The sequence below is a fragment of the Trachurus japonicus genome, chromosome 9 (genome assembly GCF_045865225.1).
Source record: "Trachurus japonicus isolate A0001 chromosome 9, Traja_1.0".
NCBI classification, from domain to species: Eukaryota; Metazoa; Chordata; class Actinopteri; order Carangiformes; family Carangidae; genus Trachurus; species Trachurus japonicus.
Genome location: NC_140915.1, coordinates 11,615,165 through 11,637,457, shown reverse-complemented (window position 1 = coordinate 11,637,457; position 22,293 = coordinate 11,615,165). Strand labels below are relative to the sequence as shown.

Below are 22,293 nucleotides of genomic sequence, written 5' to 3'. Positions count from 1 at the left end.
ACACACACTAACACACACGCAGGGGAGGTCGGCCATATGTTGAGAGCTGATTAGCATCTTTCCAAATCTGCTCATACACCTTAAGTGGCAGAAGTCTGGCGACGGAGCTGAGGAGGTTTTAACCTTTTGCATCGAGGGTCAGGTGAAGAAGTCACGACACGAAGCTGCAGCCGCTGGATGTAAACAAACAAACATACAGGTTCACCTCTATATATTATAATATCATGGAAAAGTCCATTTCCAGGAGTTCAAATTGCCCCAACCAAGTGCATATAGACAGACATACTTGTAAAGCAATTACTGTTAAAGGACATTAAAATAAATATAGACATGAAATATTTCATTCTGCATGTAATGGATCTACGTATATAATGTACTAGTTTCACTTTTTGAATTGAATTATTGACATAAATAAACTTTTACATGGTATTCTAGTTTATTGAGATGCACCTGTGCAGACAAACAAACACACAGGACTCAGAAAAGACAAATCAGTCGGTGTAAAGCATCAGGAGTGAACAGAAAACGTCAGAAGATGTTTGTTGCAGCGTTTCGTCCTCTCCGTCCTCTGATTAGTCAGCAGCCGAAGGTGGACGCCTGCGGTTCTGCAGGGCAGGTGTGAAATGGTGCAAGTGGATGAACGTGGACGAGTTGCGTCGCAGCAGAGACATTCATGACCAGTGAGCTGTTGTTGTTTTTGGTTTGTTTTTTCAAACCCTCTCAAAATAAAAGCTAGAGTGTCACACTATGGTGTCACATTGGACTCATGACAGTAGCCTGAAGGCGTGACACGCACACACACACACACGCACACGCACGCACGCACGCACACGTGTTGACATGTTTCACCTGTACACACACACACACACCTCCAAAACATCCACTCACACTGCAGTGAACACACAGACAGGCATTTATGGGCTGGATGATTAGTCAGGTAATTGATAATAAATATCTGAGTCGTAATAAGACAAAAACAAAACATTGATGCATAAATGTGATGATTTTTTTTTTTTTGTGCTTTCATTGTTTTATGTCACTACAAATTGATTTTTTTTTTCATTCCCAAACTGAAGGAGCTGTTGAATATTAAATCATTAGATTCTGTGTAGAGCTGCAACAATTATTCGATTCATTGAACAATGATCAATTATTAAATTAATCGTCAACTATTTTGATTTGATAAATGATCGTTTTTTTTAAAGAAAAAAGTCTAAATCCTCTGATTTCAGCTTCTTAAATGTGAATATTTCTGGTTCCTTTGTTCCTTTATGACAATAAACTCAGTCTCTCTTTGGTTTGTGGACAACACAAGACATTTGAGGACGTCATCTTGTGGTTTGGGAAACACTGGTTTTTCCAGCTATTTTTAACATTTTTTTGACCAAACAACTGATTGATAAATTGTTTATATAATTGACAGATTAATCGATAATGAAAATAATCGTTGTTGCAGCCTTAATTCTGTCTGATAAAAGTCCTGATAGTCGACCATCTCTCCGCGCCGCCGTCGCTCTCAGCTGTTTTCTTTTTTTTTCGTCCCTCTTTTATTTTACCACCTGTTCTGCTCCCACCAGCCCCCAGGGGGGAGGAGGAGGAGGAGGGGGTGGAGTGGATGGGATGGGGGGAGGAGGGAGGGGGGAGTATGGATGGACAGAGGGGATGGAGGGAAGGAGGGATGACAGTGTGGATTAACTGTGCTGTGTTGTTGCTGCAGTTCACACATTCCAGTGCAGCCGACTCTCGGGCCAAACGCTCTGTACCAACACAGAGGCCTCCCTCCTTAACCCCCGACCCCCCCACACCCACCCACTCACCCACCCACTCACCCACCCAATCCTCTCCATCTCCCGCTGCTCTTCCCCGTTTCTCCTCATCACCATCATCATCATCATCATCATCATCATCATCATCATCACACTTCGTCCCCAAACTCCTCGTCTGTTTTCAAGAACTCGTAAATCTTGAATCCTGGCGTTCACACGACTGAGTGACCAAGTCCAGAATAAACACGTTGTCCTCTCTCACTAATGATGCAGCGATGCCTCAAATAATAAATAAATACTGTCACTTTGTTTTGAGCTCAGCGTCTGGCGCCCCCTACAGGCCGAGCAGCGTCACGTCATATATGTGACTGAAAACTGTCCACATTAGTCAATCATCTGCAACTATTTTTTACAGTGGCTTTGTTGTTTTCCTTTTTTTTTTTTTTTTACTGTTTTTCATCTGATTTTATTTCATTTATTCTGAGTTGATTTATATATTTATTTATTTTTGTAGATTGGACAGTACATACTCATGAATATGTCAGATTGTAGCCACCTGGCTAGTTTCTCTTGTCACATTGGCATGCAGTTATTGGATGAAAAAAAAGACAGACAGATTCAGACATACTTACAACAACAGACCATTAAACCATAAAAAAAGAACAATATGGTGGTTGTATTGCATAATGCCGTAATAAAAGGCGCTGGATTGCCACTGTATTGCAGACTGCCAAGTAGTAAAGTGCTAAATTGTACAGTTAAGCAATAGATTGTATTGATTAAAAGAAAAAAATAATGTGTGATGATTCCATTTAATTGATGTTATAGTTGAAGAAACTGAGAAGAAATATCAACTTTAAAGTAAATATAAAGGAGTCAACTAGTAAGGTCTACCTAGGATGGCGGAGTAAAGATGGCGGAGTAAAGGAAACTCGGCTTCTCTCCCACGCAATTGTTTGAGCAAACTCTGCTTTTCTAGACAAAAAATAGAATCCACTCGGTTCTAACAGTGGTACATTTTTGATACGTTGGATTTATTGTTATCGCAATGCCGACGCGGTCGCATGATAAGAAGAAAGCCGCCGACAAACAAATGGACTCTGAAGAGACTGAAAGTGAGAGTGAGAGCCAGCTGACAACGGCGTCTCTCGAATCCACACTCAAGAGGTATTTTAAGTTGGCTGAGAAAAATACCAATGAAAGATTTGATCGTCTGGAGTCCAAGTTGTTAACAATGCAGACAACTCTAAGCAAACATGATGAAGAAATTAAATCCCAGCGTACAACAACAACCAAGCTGCTGGAGCGCTTGCAAAAAGTTGAAGCAACGGCTGTTCAAAATATTGAACTGAAAAATCAACTTGAAGCCAAAATGGCAGATATGGAGGACAGAGACAGAAGAAGTAATCTGCGAGTGTTATACCTCAAAGAAGGCGAGGAGAAGGACAATGCGTTAGCCTATCTCACTGCTAACATTCCAAGGTGGTTTCCTGCACTTGCTGGTAATCCTCCGGAGATCATGAGAGCGCATCGCATGGGACGCCAGAGGGAACACGCATCGTTCGCTCGAGCCCTGATCCTCAGATGTCTTCGTTTCACGGATAGAGACCGTATCCTCAAGGAGTCCAGAAAGAATCCAGTGGAGATCGCTGGCCGTACCATCATCTTCGCCGCGGACTTCAGTGACCATACGATGAAGCGCAGACGTCCCTGCTACCCGGTGATGAACAGAGCCCGTGTCCTAGGTATGCAAGCCTTCCTCCTCTACCCGGCTACAATCAGGCTGATCAACGGAGCTGATCAGCATCTTTTCCGGGAGGTGTCGGAGGCAGAGAAGTTCATTGCATCATTTGAGGATAAGTAATGTACTCAACTGGAGACTATTGTTTACCACTGTAGTTCCTCATACTACACGTCGGTTTGTTTACATCCGGGTACGTCATGCACTGGGGTCCCCTCAGGTACACGGACTGCTCGAAGTGACCGGAGAAGCCCGGTGTTTCACTGTTGAATGAGTTATATGAGTTCAAATGAAATAAGTCTATGTTAGTTTGCTCGATTTATCACTAGCCTTATCTGATTTTTTTTTTTTTTTACTCCTTTCTTTTTTCTTCTCCCCCCGTCCGTTTTTTATTTTTATTTTATTGTTTTCACTTAAGTAGCTGTTGTTGTGTTTTTTGTTTTTTTACCCCTTACTTTTGCTTGTTTGCGATGACGGAGTTTTTTTTTTTTTTTTTTTTTTTTTTGTTTTTTTTTTTGGTGCTATTTTTCTTGGTGTGTGTGTGTGTGTGTGTGTGTGTGTGTGTGTCCGTGCGTGTGTGTGTGTGTGCGTGCGTATGTGAGTGTGCGCGTGTTGTTTTTTAGGGCTGTCAACCAAAGAAATGATCAACTAATCAGATAGGGTTCATTTTAAGGGAGAGGGATGGGTATCCGTCTATCCTCTTACACTGTCACAGTAGTCTGATGGGGGGTGGGTTTCGGGTGGACTGGTTTCTCCATCCGATTCTGGGAGGGAAGGGGAATATGGGGAATGTTTGCCTGACCTCATGTGTAGTTTGTTGGTTTTGTTGTTCTGTGGATCAGTGGGGGTTGTCAGTGGAGGGATGGGATCGGACCTTATTTTTTTTTGGACAGGGAAATGCTGCATTAAACAATGGATGTCAAATCATCATTTGTAATCGAACTCTATCTATGCTACGGAAGTTCATTGATAGCTATATACCTGCGTCTTTGCTTAAGTCTAGTTTTAATGCATTCTCTACAGATCACCTATGACTAAATTGAATATTCTATCACTAAATGTGCACGGCCTTAATATGCCTCATAAAAGGGCAAGTATTTTGGAGATGCTCAGAAGGAGAAAAGTAGATATTGCTTTATTGCAAGAGACCCATCTGGTGAACAAGGATGCAAACAGATTGAGTAATGGGATGTATCATGTTCTAGGTTTCTCCTCAGCAAACACAAAATCTAGAGGAGTGGCTATTGTGATAAAGCGTAACATTGGTATTGGAGCTGTGGAGCAAATCCAGGACGCTCATGGAAGGATTGTAATAGTTAAGACGCAGTTAAATAATAAGAATATTGCATTGATATCAATATATGCTCCTAATTTTTTCGATAAGAAATTCTACGATACACTTACCAAAATGCTTTTAGATCTCACAGGTTACTCTCTCATAATAGGAGCAGATTTTAATGCTGTGTGGAATCATGAAAAAGATAGGACCGGCATATATGAAAGCAGAGAACAAAAGTCTGCATCAGTAGCCCTGCGTCAATGGGCGTCAGATTTGGGGGTTATAGACATCTGGCGCATGGTCAACCCAACCAAATGTGATTTTTCCCATCTTTCTGCTAGGCACAAATCCTTTTCTAGAATTGATTACATCTTTGCTACTAAAAACGTCTTTTCTAACATTATAGATTGTTCTCTATTGCCTATGACTATTACAGATCATAAGGCGGTTTTCTGCACAGTAGCCATTGACAACATTCCAGCTCGTGCAGCCAGATGGCGGCTTAACACAACCTTACTGAAGAACGAGTCCTTTAGGAGACAATTTGAGGAAAAATGTACAGAATTTATACAGCTCAACAGGGGATCAGTGAGTGACCCTCGGATTCTCTGGGATGCCACGAAGGGATTTGTCCGGAATAATGTTATTTTATTTTCTTCCAATCAAAAAAAGGATAGTCTTCAGAAATTGCAGCAACTCGAATCTAAATATGCAGAGTTGGATCATATATTACAAAATAGTTATTTAGATAGCATAGCCATACAACGAGAGACAGTTAAAAAAGAAATAAATTCCTTAAATAGAGCTCAGTCAGAATTTCTTATGCACAGAGTAAGACAGAAATATTACTTTCATGGATCAAGACCTAGTCATCTGTTAGCTATGAAAATTCGATCTAGTGATCAGTTTGCTGATATTCCAACCATTAAATCTAAAGATGGGATGTTGGTAACAGAACCCAAGCAAATAAACTTGGTATTTCAATCATTTTATGCCGAACTCTATAAATCCGAAGTAGTGTATAATAAATCCACATGTGATGCTTTCCTTAATAATCTAGAACTACCCTGCTTGTCTGAAAAAGAAGCAAAGAGACTGGCAGAACCTATATCATTAGAAGAATTAGAACAAGCTGTGAAAGAGATGCAGGTAGGAAAGTCACCGGGAATAGACGGATACCTCCTGAATTTATTTTAACATTCTGGGATATTCTTGGTCCTTTACTTTTAGATATGATACATTATTCTATAGAAAAGAGCTCATTTTCAAAGAATATCAATATTGCTTTAATATCCCTATTATTAAAAAAAGACAAGGACCCAACGGAATGCAGCAACTATAGACCTCTTTCGTTACTGAACAGTGATGTGAAGATATACGCCAAGGTACTTGCCCGCAGACTACAGGCTTATATGACTACACTTGTTCACTGCGATCAAACAGGTTTTATTAAATCCCGCCTGGCTAGTGACAATGTTAGACGACTACTACATATTGTGGATTCAGTGAAGAATAGTAACTCAGCAGTGTTGTCTCTGGATGCAATGAAAGCATTTGACCGCTTAGAGTGGTCCTACCTATGGTCTGCACTAGAGAAAATGGGAGTAGGTGAGGGCTTTATATCAATGATCAAAGTATTGTATACTAATCCATCTGCAATGGTTCTGACAGGGAAAAATTGCTCGTCTTTATTTGATGTTTCCAGGTCATCAAGACAGGGCTGTCCACTGAGTCCACTTTTGTTTGCTCTGTCACTTGAGCCACTGGCCCAAGCAGTGCGCCAAGCAGATAATATCCGTCCAATCTCGATTCACGATACCCAACATTCTTTATCTTTATATGCTGACGATATATTATTGTTTTTGGAGGATATAACTAATTCCATCCCTCCATTGATTTCTATATTTGATTATTTTGGTAGTATATCTGGTTTTCAGATCAATTGGCAGAAATCAGCGCTGCTACCACTATCACCAAATAATGCTGGTGTACTGACCAATATACCTTTCCCATTACCGGTAGTCCAGCACTTTACATACCTTGGGATAGAAATATATGCTTCTCTCGAATCTATTGTAAAGAACAACTTCATGGGTGTCTTTAAGAAAATCACGTATGATTTGGACAGATGGAAGACTCTACCAAATTCATTGCAGGCTCGTATAGCTATTATCAAGATGAATGTGCTACCGAGAATTAATTTTGTAAGTTCTATGATACCGCTTGCTCCCCCAGCAGGAAGCTGGGAAAAATTACACAAAGATGTCAATAGATTTATCTGGAGGGGCAAGAGGCCTCGTCTGAAAACTCCAACCATCCAGCGAAATAGACGGGACGGAGGGTTATCTTTGCCCAACTTTAAATTTTACTCTTGGGCTTTTACCCTTCGTTCACTTACTGTTTGGTTTAATCCCACAGCTACTAGCTCGTGGCGCCCATTAGAAGAAAATATAGTGCATCCTTGGTCTCTCAGAGATGTCCTTTTATCTAACTTACCAACCAAAATGTGCAAGTCAAAATTCGGCCCGATTATATTTCACTTGATCTCAACCTGGCGTTGTGTGGAAAAGCTATGTAACATTACAACACAATGGCATTCAAACACCCCAATTTTTAATAATTTTAATCTACGGATGGGGGTAAACCCATCCAATTCCCACAATGGGGAGATCGGGGGATTCATCTCCTTAGTGATATCTATGATGGAAATGGCCTGTGCACATTTCAACATATTAAATCTAGTTTTAATTTACAGAACACATCTTTCTTTTTTTACTTACAGATTAGAGCTACACTTAAGGCACAAGGATTACCAAGTGATGCCAAGTTATTTGAACATCCCTTGACTGAGCTAATAGATAAATTAAAAACAAGGGGTGTAGTCTCTGCTATATATCAATATATTTTAAAGAAATCATATAAGCCTCTAAGTTTAGATGCAGTATGGGGTAGGGACATATCAGATTGGGATCCAAACTTTGACTGGAATGATGTATGGACTAACGTTCTCTCATCTTCCAGGAATCCAGATCACCAAGCTATTCATTATCAATTTGTACATAGAACTTATCTTACACCCTGCAAGCTCCACCGTATGAAGATCCTGGACAGCTCTTTATGTACTTTATGCTCACAGAATAAGCCAGGAACTTTCATACATATGGTCTGGGAATGCAAACCTGTCATCGAATTTTGGCGGCAGGTTGCAGCTGCATTGTCTTCTTTGACAGCTCAAAATATAACAGCAAACCCTCAAACACTTTTATTAAATAACTTATCCACAATTAATTTATCACAGTGTCAAAAAAGAATATTACTTGCTGGCTTAACAGCAGCAAAAAAGATCATTGCAATGAGATGGAAACCACCGCACACGCTTAACATCTCTCATTGGTATTTGACTTTTCTTGATATTATTTATTTGGAAATATCTACAGCCCGAGTCAATAATGCAAAGCAACAAAATATCTCATCTTGGCACATGGCAGCAGATCAAATCAAATCCAGACTTGCAAGAAGTACTTAAAACGAACACCATGTATTGCAGCTTTCCCTGTCCAGTTCTTATTCTTATTAATCCTGCCTGAATTTTTGTTTATTTACGATTGTTTATTTAGTTATTTGTTTATCTCTAATCACTACTGTTATTCTTATTGTCTTCTTTCCGTTATGATTTCTGTCCATTAAATGGTTAAGGTCCGAAGGGTGGGTGGGGGGTATATGTAAGTATGTGTTGTAATGCTTATTTGACATAACTGTTGATGTCACTACTGCAAATGAAAAAGAAAATATAAAATAAATAAAAAACATTTGATCACAAAAAAAAAAGTAAATATAAAGCACAGAATAGAAAATATCTGATGTTTGCAGGTGATATTGTTCCTGCTTCACCTTTAAAAACTTTCCTTCAACATATAACAACACAACATAAAGTTTGTTTCTGTCGTTTCCTTCAGGGACGAGTGGAGGTGGAGGCCGGCAACGAGAACATGAAGTTTGAGACCGGACCTTTCTCTTTCTACGGCGTCATGGCGCTCAGTGCTCCCACGCTGGGTGAGTCCAAACCCTCCTCCTCATTATTTAACAGTGCACTGTTAATGACTCTACTGGGGTTAGATGAGTATTTGCAGATTTATTGTCCCAGTTTTAATTAATTGCCTCTGCTGCCACCTGGTGGTAAAATGTGACGTAATTTTCCAGGATTGTTAATCGAACTTTCCAGCAATCATGATTTTTTTTTAAATGCATAAAGCTTCTTCAGGAACATCAATAAACCAGTAACAGTTAACACTAATGGATGAAATGCATAAAATAATTCAAGAAAATTACATTACAGCTCAATACAAAGAAAAAAATCCAAGTAATAAAGTAAAAAGCGTCAAAATGTGTGACTTCAAGTTTCACCTGCTGAAATAATTAGTATTAATATTAAGTCCGTCACATTACTTTGCATTTTATACTTTTTCACTTTTTATACTTTGCTGCATGTAATGAATAACTGAGCAAATTTTAGTGAGGTCACCTTCAGCCTGTGAATCATTGCAGCTTCTGTGTGAAGTCAAACTTATCGTTCTGATCAATAACTGTTTATATCTTGATAATAAATGATCATTTTGCAGTTATGTCACTGACAATGAGCTGAAAAAACCCCACACTAATTAAAACTTCAGCTTCAATCAATGAAACTTTAGCGCCACAACGTCTCACATGAAACCATGTGTGGAATTTCCTGGTTAAACAGCTCAGCGATTTATTTACCTGTGTACACACACTTAAATACACACACACACACACACACACACACACACACACACACGTTATGATGTAATCCACAGTATTTGTTCAGAAACACTCAGAGCAGCAGGTGGGTCGACCTCTGAGATCTGAAAAGCTTTTTAGGTTTTTTCTCTTTATTTGACAACGTAACAACTCAGGTGAAGTTGTCTGGTTTTAACTGGTGTTAAAACTTTAAATCTCCATGGAAACAGTTGAACTCAGACACAGACACGCACACTTCCCTCAACCTTTAAAGAAGAGACAGGTTTGTTGGTCTGGGTTCACTGAGGACGAGGGGAGGAGTCCAACACACACACACGCACACACACGCACACACACACACACACACACACACACACACACACACACACACACACACACACACTGTCTCTCCCTTCGATATAAAAGTCTGTCTTTTCTGTCAGTTTTGTGTTTGTGTTGTTGACGTTCATGTTGTCACTCGTCTCTCAGCTTCACTGTGTCTCTCACCGATCTGTCTGTCTTCTCCTCAAGCTCCGACTCTCTCTCTTCTCCTGAGCTGAGACCAGGCAGCAGGATGTCAGAGGCCTGATGTGACAGATGTGGCCAATAGAGGGGACAGATGTGGCCAAATAGAGTGGAGAGATGTGGCCAATGGAGGGGACAGATGTGGCCAAATAGAGGGGAGAGATGTGGCCAATAGAGTGGAGAGATGTGGCCAATAGAGTGGAGAGATGTGGCCAAATAGAGGCTAGAGATGTGGCCAATAGAGGGGAGAGATGTGGCCAATAGAGGGGACAGATGTGGCCAATAGAGGGGACAGATGTGGCCAAATAGAGGGGAGAGATGTGGCCAATAGAGGTGCCAGATGTGCCCAAATAGAGGGGAGAGATGTGGCCAATAGAGGTGCCAGATGTGCCCAAATAGAGGAGAGAGATGTGGCCAATAGAGGGGACTGATGTGGCCAATAGAGGGGACAGATGTGGCCAAATAGAGGGGAGAGATGTGGCCAATAGAGGGGACAGATGTGGCCAAATAGAGGGGAGAGATGTGGCTAAATAGAGGAGAGAGATGCAGCAAATAGAGGGGACAGATGTGGCCAAATAGAGGGGACAGATGTGGCCAAATAGATGGGAGAGATGTGGCCAATAGAGGGGAGAGATGTGGCTAAATAGAGGTAAGAGATGTGGCCAAATAGAGGGGAGAGATGTGGCCAAATAGAGGTGACAGATGTGGCCAAATAGAGGGGAGAGATGTGGCCAAATAGAGGTGACAGATGTGGCCAAATAGAGCGGAGAGATGTGGCCAAATAGAGGGGACAGATGTGGCCAAATAGAGGTGACAGATGTGGCCAAATAGAGGGGAGAGATGTGGCCAAATAGAGGTGACAGATGTGGCCAAATAGAGCGGAGAGATGTGGCCAAATAGAGGGGACAGATGTGGCCAATAGAGGGGCCAGATGTGGCCAATAGAGGGGAGAGATGTGGCCAATAGAGGGGCCAGATGTGCCCAAATAGAGGGGAGAGATGTGGCCAATAGAGGGGACAGATGTGGTCAAATAGAGGGGACAGATGTGGCTAAATAGAGGGGACAGATGTGGCCAAATAGAGCGGAGAGATGTGGCCAAATAGAGGGGACAGATGTGGCCAATAGAGGGGCCAGATGTGGCCAATAGAGGGGAGAGATGTGGCCAAATAGAGGTGACAGATGTGGCCAAATAGAGGGGAGAGATGTGGCCAAATAGAGGGGAGAGATGTGGCCAAATAGAGGTGACAGATGTGGCCAAATAGAGGTGACTGATGTGGCCAATAGAAGGGACAGATGTGGCCAAATGGAGGGGACTGATGTGGCCAAATAGAGGAGAGAGATGCAGCCAATAGAGGGGAGAGATGTGGCTAAATAGAGGGGACAGATGTGGCCAATAGAGGGGACAGATGTGGCCAATAGAGGTGCCAGATGTGCCCAAATAAAGCGAAGAGATGTGGCCAATAGAGGGGACAGATCTGGCTAAATAGAGGAGAGAGATGTGGCCAATCGATGCGTGATGTGACAGATGTTGTCAGATGTGGGGGGTGGTCTCTCCTGTATGAACAGTTTAACATCACATAGACGTTCAGTGTCGTCTGGTCCCGGCTTCTCTCTGTCTCTGTCTTTCATCCTGACGCTCAGCTGCAGACTCTTTCATGTGCCTCAGGTGGAGAATGAGACGTGTGAAGCATAATTTTTTCACTCTACATTCATCCCTCCCTCCCTCCTTCCATCCTACCCTCCTTCCTTCCTTCCCTCCCTCCTTCTTACCTTCCTTCTGCCTCATTCACACGTTTCATCCCAACAGCTCTGTAACGAAAACAACCTGAGAGATTCACTTTGCTTTTCGAGCAGTTGAACCTGACGTGGAAGTTCGTCCATCCTGTTTTTGCATGCCGACAACACCCGAGTCTGTCTCCCACTGTCTGACTTACTCTCCCTCCATCCTTCCTTCCCTCCTTTCCTCCCTCCTTCCTCTCCTCTGTCCCATCGATCAACTCCTCATTCCCTCCCTTCCTTCTCTCCTCTCAGTGGCTGCACCTCGTCCTCGCCACCTCTCCTTTAAGAGGTTTTCTCTGTTCTCTCGGTTGCCAGGTAAACTCCGGCATGTCTGGGTCCTTTAACACCGAGGGCGGGTGGGGGTCGGGGGGTCGGGGGGTCGAGGGGTCGAGGGGTCGAGGGGTCGAGGGTCGAGGCTCTTGATTCGCCATTTGCAGCCTAGAATTTTTTTCACCATGTAGACGTAGAAATCTGCTGAGTTTTAAATCACCGCCTGATCAACGAAGACTGAAAACTGCTCCTCCACAGCTCTCGTAAGAGTTGCAGCAATGAATTATGGGATTGCAAACAGATGTGCAGCAGTTTTCTTCTTCACATGATTCAGTGTGGATTTATACCCTCTACGGAAAGAAAAGTTATTTTAAAAGGTATTTTGGCAAATACGCTCTAAGACCACCACGTTTACACCAGGCTTTTAATCAGTCACCATTTAATGTGCAGGTGAAGAAGTTCATAACACAGAAAGTTTGTGTTGCAGTCAATCAATTACCCTCGATTTATTGAGCTCTGGTAAATTATGGTCTTGGCCGAGAGGTAAGAAGTCAAAATACAGTAGATTATGTTTAAGGAGTTACACGTTTTTTTCCACATGAGGGCGCTCTCAGTCTCAGGTTTAGTTTCCAGCTGTGAAACTTCCTCCTCTGTGCATATCAGAGCTGAGCAACTTCAGTAAATTTGAATTATTATTCATCAATCTGGATTAAGATTAATCATTAAATACTTACTAATAGGAACTGTCTATTTTCAGCGTTGAAGGGAAGATTTGCTGGTTGTAATAGTTTTCTTTGCCAATGGACTCTGTTGGTTTTCAGAAGAGTATAAGTTTCAGAATAACCACTGAATAACAAAATAAACTAATATGGGATATCCTTATTGAAAGTGTTTGTCTTAAGGTGTGGTTCTTGTGGCCCATTGTTGTAGCGATCTAAAGTCCTGCAGAGATTAAACAAGTTTATATTTTCATCCTGTACTAGACCAGGGCTGTCAAACTCATTTTAGTTCATGGTTCACACAGCGCAATTTGATCTCAAGTGGGCCGGACCAGTAAAATAACAACCTGATCACCTATAAACAACGAGAACTTTAATGTTTTTGTGGAGTTTGTGCATTATTAAGTTGTTTACAGTTTATGAACTGTCCTTTTTACAAAACATTATGAACAACTGGACATTTCTTGAGAAAGATATGTTGCAGTTTCAACAATATCGTGCCTCTTTTGTCTTATAAGTCATTTTCACACTTGGAGAATTTGTCCTATAGGCCAGATTGGACCCTCTGGTGGGTGATGTAGACTCTTGTTGTTGTGGGATGCTGATTGCTGTAGTTCCTACTGGATTTCATCCTATCAAAAACTCCACAGGTACTCGAGTAATCAGGGAACTTCATAACTTCAGACTTTACCCTCTAAAGTTCCTGACCTTTTGGAAAGTACGAACTCCTGACTGAGGACTTTTTAAGAGGGTAGAGCAAATAACTCAGCAAATTTACTCAGTTCCTCAAAAGTTTCCTGGTTCCCGGTCATAGCTCTTGCGGTTGACTGTCGAGAAATTCTTGAGACAATGATTCAGGAGATTCCTAGGATCACGTAACTCCGGCTAGAGATCTGTGTAGTTTTTTTTTATATATCCAGTGTCGTCATGATAAGAAGAACCATGATGCAGCACTGAACCAACAGTGCACTGAGGTATGAGCAGATGGATGCACAGAAAAGCACAGACAGGACACCGGTCGTCAAAGAGCGTATTTGCCAAAAAAACAAAACGTCAGCAGAGCTCAAAACGTCAGCAGAGCTGGTCGCACACGTGGGGACAGACGATGACGATGATGATGATGATCACTTCCTCTAAGATATGAAAAAGGGAGAAGGACGGGACAACATCACGAGACACAGACAGACAGACAGACAGAGACACCCAGATGGGACTTGAAGCCCCTCGAGGGGTTCAAGCTGTCCACTCTGTGCAGCTTCGACTCCGGCTGCAGCTTCATATCTTCATCAAATGCAGCCCAGATGTGTTTTTTGCTTCTTCTCTGGGTCGTTGTTGTCCCGTCCCTCCTCGCTGTTCAGAGACATCACAAACTCTAGTTGTATTAGATAGTGAAATAGACTGTAGTTTTTAGTTTCTTTTTTAATTAGAGCACAACAAACTGTAGAACCAGTATCTTTTCCTCCACTTAATCACCAGCGCCCAGCTCCAAATGTCGTGGTTTGGACCTGGGTCCCATCGTCCACCTTAGAAGCTTAGAAGACACTAACTCACTCAGCGACAGCACCAGATCACACGCTGAGGTTTTGATTTAAATCCTGCTCAGATTTATTTTTTAAAGCGTTGATGATCCAGTGGGAAACTTTTCTATGAAGCCCAGACATATAAGGATAAATTGTTATTAATGTTTATTATTAGCATCAATAAGTATTTAAATGTATCAGTATCTGAGATTACATATTTAGCGTGTATTAAATGGTATCAATGGCTCATATATAAGTATTGTAATCAAATCACAAGTTGACAATAATAATAATAATAATAATAATGCACAATAATAAACAGGTACATTATAATGCATTACAAACCATTTATTAGATAGAATATTGTCTTTCAAACATTACATCAACAAATATTGCACAACAAAATTATGTTTGCATAATCACCATAAAACAAATAGATGAAAATAAACAGCTCATGAGTAAAATATATAAATGTGACATGAATGTAACAATGTAACAGGTACAGTATAATAAAAAAAAATGTTTATATGGTGTTCATTGATCATTGATCACTGATAAATAGGGGAACGTATCTCCCTCAACAACTGAAACAGACGCAGTTTCAATAAGTCAGAGGACAAATATGTGTTTGCGTGATTCAACAAGATGTTTAATGTGACGGAGGCTGAGAAAATGGAAAATCCCCAATCAGCCATACATTTAGCTTTTTTTTTTTTTTTTGCAAAGTATAAACCAGTGAGCACTCTCTGATGTCTGAGAGGAGAGATGTGACCAACAAAATGAATGATGATTTAATAATAATCCAAATATTTTAGGTTTAATTTGGACTATGCTCTCATTTGTCAGATTGAAGTCCTAAACTTGGGGGAAAAAAACAATTGTAGCTGACTTATTTAATTTGTAAATCTTCAAATTATATACAGTATACAGCTCTGGAAAATTTTAGAGAGACTAAGGGACACTCCAAGTTTTTGTTAATCAATCAGCATTTATACGTGTATAGCAGCCGTTCATTCCAGTGATTGTTGAATTTCAGCATAAGGACACCTCACTCGTCTGAATGAGTCACTGATTACAGTTGGTGTTCTCCTGAACCAAATCATATCAATGAGGAAGAGTATAAAAACACTGCTGTGATTAAAAATGGGGGTGATCCCACCAATGTTGATTTCTGAACTCTTTCTAAGTAAAAAAAAAAAATAGTGTTGTTAAAAATGAATATGAACCTGTTTTCTTTGCATTATTATTATTCCAGATGTGAAAAACACTGCATCTTTTTTGTTATTTTGACCAGTTTGTCCAGTCATTTTTGGCAAATAAAGGCTCTAAATGACAATAAACTTATTTTGAATTTGGGAGAAATGTTGACATTAGTTTTATAGTATAAAACAAAAGCGTTTGTTTTACTCACACCCATACTTATAAATAGTAAAACCAGAGAAGCTGATCATTTTCAGAGTTTATGTCTGTATATTAGTATATCATTTTATTATCTCAAGCCAAAACTAGTCAATTCTTGATGATAATATTACAAACAGTAGCAGACAGACACCTCAGACAGATCAGGACTAAATCATCACTGAGTCACGTAGGTAAAAAAAAAAAAAAGAAAAGAAAGAAATTTACACAGAAAGACGTTTTCATAAAGGAAAATTCCCCACTGGATCTCAACGCTGTTGAATATTGAGATGATACTGAAGACTCCTTCATGACTAAGTGAAATCTAACCACTAACGGAGACAATGATCCGTAGATAACTCAGGATATTAACTTGTAGTCGGCTGAATTCTGTGAACGCTAACTCACTTGACGTGTCCAGGTAAAACAGTTTCCTATGACTCACTGAGGCCGGCTGCAGGACGACTCACGCCGACTGGTAATAACACACAGCTGGGTACGAGCCTGCGTCGACAGCGTGTGTGTATGTGTGTGTGCGTGTGCGTGTGTACGTGTGTGTCTGGATGAAAGCAGCATGCCATGATTAATAAATTTAAACCGTCTGCTGAATTGAAGCACTTGGATGTTTAGTCATCGTGGTTTCACTTTGTCGGAGCAGAGGTGGAAATATACCAAGCAGGAAATGTCTTAAGGCTTCGGCTTAATTATCTGCTATTATTGTTAGTATTTAATCACTGTGACTCAACAGGTGAAGCAGGTGATGACTCGACCTGCTCCTTCTACAGCAGCCGTCGCAGTGTTTTTTTGTTTGTTTTTTTTTACATTTTTTTTCTTGGATGTTGTCATTTGTTTGAAAAAAACCCAGAAAATGATGGAAAAGAAAATTTTGGTTTATTTTTATTTTCATATTTGCAGCTTCGACCCTTTCACACCCGGCCCTTTTTAGAGACGCACACATTTTTAAAGTGCCAATTGTTTATTCTGCAGAACAAAAAAAAACCCAAAACAAATCAGCAGCTCTTTATTATTAGTTATTGATCAATTCTGGCTTCTTTGAATTGGACTATTTTATACTTTTCTCTGTTAGCATTTGTTATGGAGGCAAAATGTGTCATTTGTAATCTTTAACACAATTAATGGATGAGGAAAGAAAATAATTATCAGATAATTAATTGATAATGAAAAGAGAAAAACAGAATCTAATCTAAATCTAATCTGTCATTATATCGTAAACAAACTTTCCCAGTCTGATAGATATAAGTCTACTTAATTAGGCTTCAACGTATTAACTGTAACACTTGGCACAATGTAAATATTAATTATATATAATTAATTACATTGTTTATAATTAAATGTAATCCACTTGTAATAGATAAAAGGTTTTTTTTTTTAAGTGAACGTCAACAATTCTTTTTGACTTTTTCATATTATTACAACTGTATTTTACTATATTCTGGCTCATTGTGTGTTTTAATACCACACACACACACACACATGAACAAACACATTAAACGTTGGGTGTTAAAAGGTCGAAGTTCAGCGCTCGGCCTCCTCTGCTCCGCCTCCGTCGATGCTGCTCGGCTTTCTCTGAAGACGCTTTCAGGTCGGTTGGTGTTGGCCGTCTTTATAAAAAAAAAACACACAAACTGAGTCGCTCACTGCATATTTTGAAATTTTTTTGTGAGTCACTGTCTGTGTGTGCGTGTGTGAGCGTGTGTCGGTGAAACACAAGAGGGTGTGTGTGTGTGTGTGTGTGTGTGAGCGGACGGTCGTGAGTTTAAGTTTGTGCCTTTTTTGTGGATGACGATGTAACTTGAACTTTAACTCCTGTAACTCTCTCCCTCTCACAGATTGAATGTAACGTTTGCGTAGAAGTCACTTTGTGCATCGTTCACAACCTCGTGTGTCACTAATTAGTCGTGTTCATTCATCATTAACCTGCATTTGACCCCACACGCTGCATCTCGCGCCCTCGACGTGCACCAGAAACCGCAGAGTTTAAACCCCGACGACAAAAAGCTGCAGCTTGTCAGACGTCCATCACACGTGCGTCTGCCTGCAAACATGAACTGTTACTAATATGCCTTTCCTCCGTGTGTGTGAATGTGTGTGTGTTAGCAGAGTTTCGTTCGCCGTCGCACGTCAGCGGGCTGAACCGGACGGCGTCTCTGAGCGGAGCCGACCGGACCGAGTCTCTGTCCATCAGCGGCAGCAACAGTCAGCTCAACAACAGCATCCCCCTGCAGCAGTACACGCCGGACTTCTACGTCCGAGCCCTCACCGACCTGCAGTTCGTCAAGGTCGGTCACGTGACGTCCCACACACACAGACACACATACTGTAAAACCACCAATCTGCTTCATCTCTTCATCTCTCTGCACTGCGCACAGTCTCTGCCGCCTCCAAACGGCCAAAATAATCTGTTATTGTTAGTTTAAGAAAAGATCAGCCAAGATGAGATAGGATAAACTTTATTGTCTTATTATTGTATAGTAAAAAGACAAGACATAGATCTAGTCATAAGAAAATACAACATACAGTAATAAATAAAACACGATTGCACCTCAGTTTTATTGCACGTGCCCATTTACATTATGAAAAACCAGGACAGGTGCACATTTACAGTAATACTTATTAATTAGCGACACTTTAGTTTAGTTTAGACAATAAAAAACAGTAACAACAATGGCACCTCCTCATTTTACAGTTTTGGTGTTGTTGAGGAATTTAATGGACAAAGGAGTTTGTCTCTGATATTCAAGGTGAGGAGAATGAGTCTGAAATGACTTTTTGTGATTGATTATGGTCTGTTAAAAAAGGCTTGAAGACTGGGATGTTGGCGGACTCCCATGATCAGCTCTATGTTTAAGATACGTAAGATAAGATAAGGTATGATTAAAAAAGATGAAGGAACAAAATACATTGCTCATGTCCAGCAGCTAAAAATAGACCCTATAATACAAAATAATAATAATAACCTATAAATAGCCTAAGAGTAAATGCAGATAGACACACAGTGTAAACTAAGCAGCAAGTAGTCACAGCATTGAGGTCATAAGCCGCAAACTTCATGAGGAAATTTACATGAATCAGCAGCTTAAATATACATTCAATAGAAAACATGTGTAACTATGACATAACTGTGTACATTATAAACACAAAGTGGATAAGAATGGGTCTTATATGGCACCAGGAAGAATATTATTGCTCAGGAACATGTATACATATAAAATCAGTGCTCTATTATTACTATATTATTTATGGAGCTTGTTGTAATAGCTGCTATATTGTATAATGTGATTTTTCCATGTGTAGTTTGATTATAAAGCAGCTCTAGGTTCTGTATTAATACTGTGGAAGTATCAGAGAAATGCGCACAGCCTGTTTTCAGAGACTGAGCCTTAAAACCAGCCGTTAGGACTTCCTGTGACTTTGTGATGTCACAACGAAGCAGTCACCCAAAGCCCCGCCCCCTCAACACCATTCAACAACTTGCACGTTCGGTTTCTCTGAGTGTTTTATTCTGAAATCTGCTTTATTTTTATTGAATTACTTATTAAACAGTCAGCCAATCAGAAGAGAGAGCCTCCTCCCCCTCCTCCCTTCTGATTGGCCGACACCGACCTGTTGTTCCTGGAGCAAAAAGCAAAACGCCGTCTTTCTCTCCCTGTAGATCACACGGTCTCAGTACCAGAACGGCCTGATGGCGTCTCGTCTGGACAGCACGCCTCAGTCCCCGGAGAGCGGCCATAATGCGGTGCGCCTGGATCAGACCACTCCCCCCGCCACCACCGTCACCCCCGGCAACACCTTCACCACCATCACAGACCTGGGCGCCGACTCCACCACCCCGACGGAGAACGGCCCTGACGAGACGACGCTTCTCCTCCTCAACGAGCAGAACTCACCGCACACAGCCAACCACCACAGCCAGATGGAGAACAGCATCTGACCCCCCCAACGCACCCACCCGACCCCCCCACAAACTCCCCCGCCCATCGCCCCCCACCCCAACGACCCCCCCCCCTCGCCGCCGCCGGATCGTGGAGCGTATGCATGTGTGCACTGTCTGCTGGGGAGGGGAGGAGTGAACGTATGTGTGTATGTGAATGAGAGTGAGTGTGAGTGTGTGTGTGTGTGTGTGTGTGAATGCAGACACATGCCAGGCCCAAAGAGACGAGCTGTGTGCGTGCATGTTGTGTAAATATGCAAGAGTTACACAAAACACACATATATACACACACACACACATGTACCAAAGTGTATTGTGGGAACTCGCCTCCGCTTTTCACCACCAAACCCGAAAAATCTGCCAGTTCATCATTGAAAACAAAGAATATCTGCATATGTGTGTGTGTGTGTGTGTGTGTGTCTGTGTGTGAATGCAGACACATGCCAGGCCCAAAGAGACGAGCCATGTGCGTGCATGTTGTGTAAATATGCAAGAGTTACACAAAACACACACACACACACAAACACATGTACCAAAGTGTAACTCACCTCCACTTTTCAACACCAAACCCAAAAGTAGTCAGTCAGTTCATCATTGAAAACAAGGAAAATCTGCATATGTGTGTGTGTGTGTGTGTGTGTGTGTGTGTGTGTGTGTGTGTGTGTGTGTGTGTGTGTGTGTGTGTGTGTGTGTGTGTGTGTGTGTGTGTGTGTGTGTGTGTAGCTATACATGTGAGGACCAGTTTGAGTTTTAAACCATCAGAGTGACGACATTTTGGCCGGTTCTCATTTTCTCAGACCCGTTCCAAGGCCTGTTTGAGGGTTAAGACTTAATAATAACTAGGCTATTATAATTAGGTTAAAGTGAGGTTAAGAGTAATGGTTATGGTTAGGGTAAGGGGCTAGGAGGAAATACATTATGTCAATGAGTTTTCTCACAAAGATAGCCATACAAACACGTGTGTGTGTGTGTGTGTGTGTATGTGTGTGTTTGTGTGTGTATGTGTGTGTTTGTGTGCGCGCGCTCCTTGTTTGTTACCTGACGACAGAAGATGGGATGGACGTGCGTGTCTGGACCAGGAAGCTCCTCCCGCTCGTTCTGAGGCCTCGCCCCTGTGTGTGTGTGTGTTTTTACATCAGTGTGTGTGTGTGTGTGTGTGTGTGTATGTATGTGTGCCTCCAATTCACTGTCCCTAATCAGAGACTCAGGGAGACTCCAACCCCCTCCTCCCCCCATCTCCCCCCTCTTCTCCCCCTCTTCCACCTCCAGTACATACATGCAAGTCGTACAACGCCTCCTTCACCGCCACCACTGCTGCTGCATGTGTCGCAGGCTGCGTCCTCCTCTTCCTCCTCCTCTTCCTCGCCATCCATACAGCTAGAAGACAAAGACGACCCGAGCATGTCAGCGGAGCTCCGACAAAGTAATATATGTTCCGTAGAAATTTATATAGCGACGTATTTATTGATGAAAACCTGTGTGAGACGGACACACGAGACTCCTACTGACTCTTTTTCTGTTTTTTTTTTGTTTTTTGTTTTTTTTTATGTGGGTGGGGCTGCGGGTGGGGGTCTGGGTGGGTATATATATACACATATATACATAAACATATATATCCCAGATAGAAGCAGGAAGTAGCCCGGAGAGTTGTTCAGAGATTCAGCGCCGATAGACGACCCGTCTGTATTGTGATTAAGACAATCAATATTGATTATGATGAATGTGTTAAATTAAATGTGTAGGGTACGTTAACCGTGGCAGCCCCCCCTCCCAGCGCGCACTTACCCCGACATCTGTGGGTGTGGGTGGTGGGGTGGTTTGGGGGGGGGGGCTGTTTGAGAGATTTCAGTGCGAGTCCTTTCCTACTTTATAAGAGAGGGTGGCTTGTCCGTATGTGTGTGTGTGTGTGTGTGTGTATGTGTGTGTGTGTGTGTAAGTGTGACCAAAATGGCCGTCACCAGATTTCGTGGGAACAGAAACCAAAAGAGGGAAGCTTGATCACCTCCTGACTAGAAAATACTATAAATCTGAGACTTTATTTATTTAGTTTAATGTGTGTTTGTACATTTTTGTCAATGAGGGGGGGCGAGAAATATGATTTTTGTTTTTTTGTTTCTTTTTTTGTTTCTTTTTTGGCCTCATTGTGGGATTTTATGTGTTAAATGTTGTTTTTGCATTCAGTGGTTATGTTTGGGTTTCTTTATTTCTTTTCTTTTTTTTTTTTAAATCAGATCTTTAGGGGAGGGGTCACTCTGTCATAACTGAACAGCAGCTTCAAAGACATTTGCTCTTGTTTTGTGTTTCTGTAGCCAAAGGCAGGCAGGCGCTCAGAAGTTTGTCAGTTTTATCAGAAACTCTTGTTTTATATTTTAAATTTTTACCGTTGTTGTCACGCAGCTCATGTTGTTGTTCACTGCACACACTCCAGTTATGTTATACTGTATACTCTGACTCTAAGGAGATTTTACAGGATGAAATTGTACCCAAATCTCTCTAAAAAAAAAAAACTACATTTTGTGTCTTGTAACAGATTTTTTTTTTCTGTCTGACTTCTAGAAGAACCACAGTGATGTTAAATAAATATTT

General features: G+C 41.4%; 1 protein-coding gene across 3 annotated transcripts in view; it reads left to right on the top strand.

Annotated features, from left to right (window-relative positions):
• cnnm4b (cyclin and CBS domain divalent metal cation transport mediator 4b) overlaps nt 1-19,711 on the top strand; it is a 65,042-nt gene extending 45,331 nt beyond the window's left edge. Inside the window, exons 5-8 of one of the 3 annotated variants that reach the window (XM_085785936.1) lie at nt 8,743-8,839; nt 12,101-12,163; nt 17,877-18,055; nt 19,429-19,711. In XM_085785936.1, the coding sequence (XP_085642062.1) occupies nt 8,743-8,839; nt 12,101-12,163; nt 17,877-18,055; nt 19,429-19,707 (618 nt within the window). In that variant the 3' untranslated portion in view covers nt 19,708-19,711. Of the gene's footprint in view, nt 1-8,742; nt 8,840-12,100; nt 12,164-17,873; nt 18,056-19,428 lie in introns of all 3 variants that reach the window. The other 2 variants (XM_085785934.1, XM_085785935.1) reach the window with 2 other exon arrangements.
• Nucleotides 19,712-22,293: the final 2,582 nt, after the last annotated feature.